This window comes from Aristolochia californica, unplaced genomic scaffold, assembly GCF_029961685.1.
Source record: "Aristolochia californica isolate CCGP_79_NKW_82.1479 unplaced genomic scaffold, dmAriCali1.0.hap1 SCAF_8, whole genome shotgun sequence".
Classification (NCBI taxonomy): Eukaryota; Viridiplantae; Streptophyta; class Magnoliopsida; order Piperales; family Aristolochiaceae; genus Aristolochia; species Aristolochia californica.
In genome coordinates, this window is record NW_027182279.1 from 34,841,682 (window position 1) to 34,847,681 (window position 6,000).

A 6,000-nucleotide genomic window follows, 5' to 3' on the forward strand; every position below is an offset into this window, starting at 1 on the left:
GTGATGAGTCTGGACGCAGATTTTTCCATGGTGTTTTGAGTGGTTGTTGTAACCGTAGCCAAATCTGGAGGGGGTTGGTTTCGCCATGATTCGAAGTAAATCGTGTCTGAGCAAGGGCTGAAACCATCAGAATTGTTATCCTCATAGAAGCTGAAAGGAAGTTTCAACGTTGAAGCCAGCGCTGCAGTTGAGGTCTGAGGGGGAAGGTTCGTATTTTGAAGGGAGTTGGCGGATGCTTCGAGGTGAAGGTTTGAGGTGGTGTGGGGGGGGGGGGGGGAAGGAAGAGGTTGGTTGTCGAGGTATCGATGGGATTGGCTGTCAACGCTACAGTCAAGGTTTGAGGGGGGAGGTTTGCATTTTGAAAAGAATGGGTGGGGGCTTTGAGGTGAAGGTTAGAGGTGGCGTGTGGGGGAAGGGAGTTGGCTGACGAGGCAACGTGGGGAGGGAGTGGAATCACTGCGTTCGAGGATGTAGGGAGGAGGGTATTTCAAAAAAGTTGGATTTTCGAGGTTTGGAGTGGCGTGTGGAAGGAGGGAATGGATGGGGGGGTATGATTGGACTGTTCGAAATGGTAGTGGCATTGGGAAGGCCAATTTGGCTTTTCGAGGTGTCAAAAAAAGCAGGAAAATTTTTTGTGGGAGGTTTGAAATTTGGTATGGATTTGGGTTCTTTGAAAAAGAGTTTGGATTGGAATTTGAATTTGAATTCGGATTTGATTTCATATTCAAATTCAACAAATTCCAGGCTGGGTTTGGTGAGTCTGGGTTTGGGGGATGGTCTGATCAACTCGGCCGAGCGATAACTCAGTAGTGTCGGGGAGGGGGAGCAAAGTGGCCTACATCAGTGGGGTGGAGTTCCAGCGAGTCCACCATGGGCAGTTCTCCGATCACCGCCTTAATCCAGAAGAATGTTAAAAATCTTGCGTCCATGGCGATGATGGGGCAACAAATACTTTTGCGATGTCAAGTCTAGCGCAGTTGAAAATTTCCTCCGCCCATTTGATCAATTCTCTGAATTTTCTGGCAAGGTGATTTAGGGTCATTTCCAACCAAAGCTCCACCAGGATTCCGGGAAACGAAATCCATTGGCTTGCTCGAAGAACTCTGTTAAGGACTTGCTCAAGAGTGGTCACATCTTCATTGACCAACAACTGGGATCTAATAGCATCATACTCATGCCCCAATGTTATGCACGCAATAACATCATTATTTTAGTTGTTTTATTTAATTTACTTTATTTTATTTCAGTTTTAGGTCATAGGGGTATTTTTGGAATATTTTATTTATAGGGGTATTTTTAGAATATTTATTGTAAACCCTAACAAGGTGAACCCTATTTAAGGGGTAAGAGTAAAGAGAAAGAGAAGCATTGAAGTATTAAGAATTAGGTTAAATCTAGCGTAAAGAAGCTTGAGATCACCTTCTTGATCTCGAGGTTAGGGTTTTCCTCAAAAACCCACATATTCTCCTATCCTCCATTGATCTTCGTCTTCCCCATGTCTTCCTACTATCCTTACGGTAATGCCTAGAAGACCCGTAACCCGTGGCAGATCCCAGATCCTCTCAAAGAATCCTTGTGTCAGATCTGAGACAGCAACACTCAAACCATCCAAAAACCGGGCTACTTGAATTTGATTTTTTTTCTTACATTCGTAGTAAAAGGATGGAATGTATTAATATCCTGTAGTACTCCCCTCATCTCATCATCCCAAGGAATATCATCTGTTGCAGCCCGAGAGAGCGGTGGAAGACAGGACGTAGTCTCACCTTGAGGCGAACCTGTAAGTTCTCGTGTTTGTTTTTCCTTTCTTCCGTGATTATTATTATTGCTCTCGTTAGTTTGGAATTTGGGCATCTAATTCCTAACAAGAATGACTCAATTTACATCAAACTGAAGGCTCCCTCTTTCTATATGTGATCCTAGGAGCAACTTCCTCAAGATCAACTATAGGTCCACATCAAGATGGTAGAGATGCTTCAGTGTTGTAGAGATTCAGGAGTAAAGAGAGAGAGAGAGAGAGAGAGAGAGAGAGAGAGAGAGAGAGAGAGAGAGAGAGAGAGAGAGAGAGAGAGAGGAAAGAAGATAGAGGGAGATGGGAGATGGGAGATAAGAGATGAGAGAAGTATGCTGCAGTCTGCACGTACTTCAATGAGGCCTGGTGGTTGACCTCTCTATACTAATAACTCACTTAAGTAAAGACAAAGTGAAAAATACAGAAATGCCCCTCAACACTAAAACTCCTATATCTTCCTATATTCACTTCAGAATTTAACAAAAATTGGAATATAAAGCTCCCATACGCATCTGCGCTTAGAGGACAATCTGACAAATGCAAAATTACCAAAATACCCTTATTCGCATAATTCAACAGTTATCATATAAACAATTTAAAGGAGATACGGTGTGCCAAATTCAACAATCTAGTTGATCTATTGGGGATATATTGTTCATATTAATTTAATGAGGGAACTGATAATTAGTAATGATCCAAATCATGCTTTTGATACAAGTTAATCATTTACCACTCTATTCCTAATGAATAACTTAAAATGGACCCTCTTAAGAAGCACTACCAAAAGGAAAATTCCCCAAGGAGACCATGAGAAATACTTCACAACATATATAAATCTCCATCACTAAAAAGAAAATAGCTCAAACCATGGTTATCAGCACTGCATCCTACAAAATAAGAATGAATTCCAAACCAAATGGGACATTATGAAAAAGGAGGTACCCTGCGAAATGTTTCAACTGCTGTCTCTACACGGTCTTCCTCTGCAATTTCCTCCTCAGCATGTTCTCCAAAAATCTCTTCTTCATCATCTTCCGGCAAAGGTGAGGCATTTAAATCCATGGAGACGATCATTCAACATCCACCCAGCCACATTGGACACACAACTCCTACTGGCCCAAGCTTTACTAATGTCTGGGTTAGATGAACTTGCATTTACCTTCTGTACACATATATATACCAGCAAGAGAATAAATTAGCAGATGTAAGTTAGACAAACTAGACATTAAGAGAAGCCACTAACATTAGTGTCATCGAGTATAAAGGTCGTATAGTAGTTCATTGACCCTCATTATGTATCAAACATAAAAAATATGTGAAAAGCAAGATACAGCAGAGTTTTTTTTTTTTTTTTTTGAAAAATGTGTGAATATGACACAGCAGAGTAAAACAAAACATCATGAGCAAACCAGTAAAAGTTAACGGATGAAAATTCAGGTCTTGTTAGCATGATAGTCGCAAAGAAAACCAGTTCGTGTCGACCATATATGAGCCTCGCCTTCATAACTAAAAGAAGGTATATATGTACTGTATGTTTGTATTTGAGTGAATATATTCGTACTCCTAAATTTATATTGACCCTCCAAAAGTGGTACCCTCAAAAAAAACTAAAACAGAACAAATTTTGGGAGCTAAAATAGTTATTCAACCGATTACATATGCAGAGGAACAGCAGATCATCCTGTCAAATCTGGACCATTTTTTTTTTTTGTTGGAAAAATGGTGAACTTTTATTAAGCCAAGAAACAGTTACAAGCAAACAAGGGGATCCCGAAACAATAAGAGATGTCTTCATAAATTGTTATGTTGCTTCTATTCCTTTTAGATCAATTTGAGTTTCGCTCAGCTTGATTTCACTTAACTTGATTTACTTCAGACCTAGTTAACTGATTTTAGCATCTAACTGTTGGTTACTGACTCAGGTCTATACCTCTTTCTTTCATGGAGCAGATAGCTAATGGATACTCATTGCTACAATAAATTTGAGCTACAACAAAGATTTTTTTTTGTTTTTTTTTGAAAGGCATTCTAACAAAGATGTGATTAGGAGGATTTTATGAACAGTAATTGGTTATTTTCTTTTTATAATTGAGCTACTCAGTCAAGCTGAAATTTTATGTACAGTAATTGGTTATTTTCTTTTGATAATTGAGCTACTCAGTCAAGCTGGATCGACAATAATGAAATATTTAGAGAAAAAAGGATTAAAATTATTTTAGAAACAAATTTATCAGAATATAGTCAATAGCCATACTTATTCATCTTAGAGCAAAGTGGGACTTTGTATTTCACAAAATAACTGGTAATGATTAAATTTATTATAATTCTGTCCTCTCTAAGAAATCTGGCTATATATCCAATGAAAGGCCTCGCATAAAATTTTAAATTCTCCCAGCTCATACTCTGTAAGGAAATAATTATAGAGTCTTATTTAAAGAAAGTATAAAGTTTGTAATTGTAGTGTCTTATTTATAGAATGTAGAACCTGACATGGATCTAGAGTTGCTGACCGAATGTGATGGAATTAGGTAACCTACAAAAGTGGGCAAGTGATTTCTAAATTATATCGTTATTTCCTCTACTTCAAAAATGAAACATAGAGGGAAGGATCATAACTTACTTTTGTAAGTAAATAGATGTGGACCCTTCAGTATCCTTGAAGTGGAAATTTGTGTTGATCTCTCCTTATTTTACAAGTGAAGGTATCAGATCCCTGAATGACTATGTAGGCCTCAAGGATGCTTACCTAATATCAACTCGCATTTTCCATGTGAGTAATACTCTGTAACTCAGAACAGAAATATTGTTACAAGCACAAAAAAAAAAAATCCAAAACGCTTAAGGAACATAATTCCGTACAATGGGAAAGACACCCCGTTCTACTCCAATACGTAGGTACTAGGTGCATGCTTGAAAAGGCCTAGAAACAAGACTCCTAAACAAGACAGCCTAGAAACAAGAAGGAAAAGGCATGCAAAATTAGAGTATACTCTCCGAGACTCCCAATTCAGTATATTCCGGCCACGCTCCATCTCGACCCTAGTTCAAAGATAGGCCTCTCATAGCAGATGAGATAGGTAAAACTCAGGATAAGACTAATCAGGGGGAATACTCGTACCCCTGCATGAAACCTGTGCCCTCATGTCAACGCCTGTTTTTGAAGTAGAAAATTGATAGAGTTTCCATTGACATCATCACACCCCTATAGATGGGACGGTTTACACAGGAAAGATGAGCTTCCACGGAAAAAAACATGTGGTCGTCGAAAAGGACGAACAGAAGGAGAAGTCTCATAAACGCAACAGTAAAGGACAGGAAGCAAGCAGAGAGCAGTCGTACAACAGAGAGGAAAAAAGAAGGGGGATGCAGAAAACCATGGTTGAGAATGGAAGTAGCAAAAACATTATGGTGAAACTTACCTTCACCTTTGTGCTATTCCGGTTTCGCTTCTGTTTCTGTTCCCTTCTCGATCGTCTCGAAATATTCAGACACGGAATCCACTTTTTGGGTCAGTCGTAGAACGGTGGGAAGGGTAAAGAAAGCTGAGGGTCGAGCTTGCTTTCATGGGTCCTAGGTTATTAAGTAGACGTGCATAAAGATAGATCGGTCTCTCTCATCATATCAGCCATCGCGAATCAGAGCTTTTTGGAAGATGAAAGCGTAATTGGGAGTTATTTTAGTAGTTTTTAATTCAAATTAACAGAGACTATAATGCAATAAATTTTTAAATACAGAATATCAAACATCTTTAACCCACATTATATTATTCCTTTCATAATACGTCTTATTTGGTGTTTTCATATATTTACTTTAGAAAAGATAATTAAAAGCCATATTTGAAATGCCTTTTTTAATGCATAGTTAGACTTCGTATTTTATAACATAGCCAAAATCCATATAGAGAAACTGAAATTGGTTAAATTCAAGGATAACAAGATGAGAGTTTGTATTATATTTCTATAAAAAAAAAAAAAACAAAGGATAACATGTGGACCCTTTTTCCTCAAAAAATTATTTGGGAGGAACACCCACCCACCAAGTTGGTAGAAGGGAGAGGAGGACGACTCCTCCCCTATCCCTTTCTCCCACTTCCTATTTCTCCCTTATGTGAGAGAAAGAAAGGAAAGTTTTTTTTATTACAAAATATATCTTTAAAAAAATAATTTAGTAATCTTAAAATTTTAATTAAAAGTGTTGCCTATATTGTT

The 6,000-nt window shown here is 38.3% G+C and overlaps 1 protein-coding gene across 5 annotated transcripts in view; it reads right to left on the reverse strand.

Moving 5' to 3' along the window:
* LOC137939166 (uncharacterized) overlaps positions 1–5,320 on the reverse strand; it is an 85,587-nt gene extending 80,267 nt beyond the window's left edge. For 2 of the 5 annotated variants that reach the window (XM_068784382.1, XM_068784378.1), the window contains exons 1-3: positions 5,212–5,320; positions 4,413–4,574; positions 2,735–2,954 (exon numbers count right to left, since the gene is read on the reverse strand). In XM_068784382.1, the coding sequence (XP_068640483.1) occupies positions 2,735–2,866 (132 nt within the window). In that variant the 5' untranslated portion in view covers positions 2,867–2,954; positions 4,413–4,574; positions 5,212–5,320. Of the gene's footprint in view, positions 1–2,734; positions 2,955–4,282; positions 4,326–4,412; positions 4,575–5,211 lie in introns of all 5 variants that reach the window. The other 3 variants (XM_068784380.1, XM_068784379.1, XM_068784381.1) reach the window with 3 other exon arrangements.
* Positions 5,321–6,000: the final 680 nt, after the last annotated feature.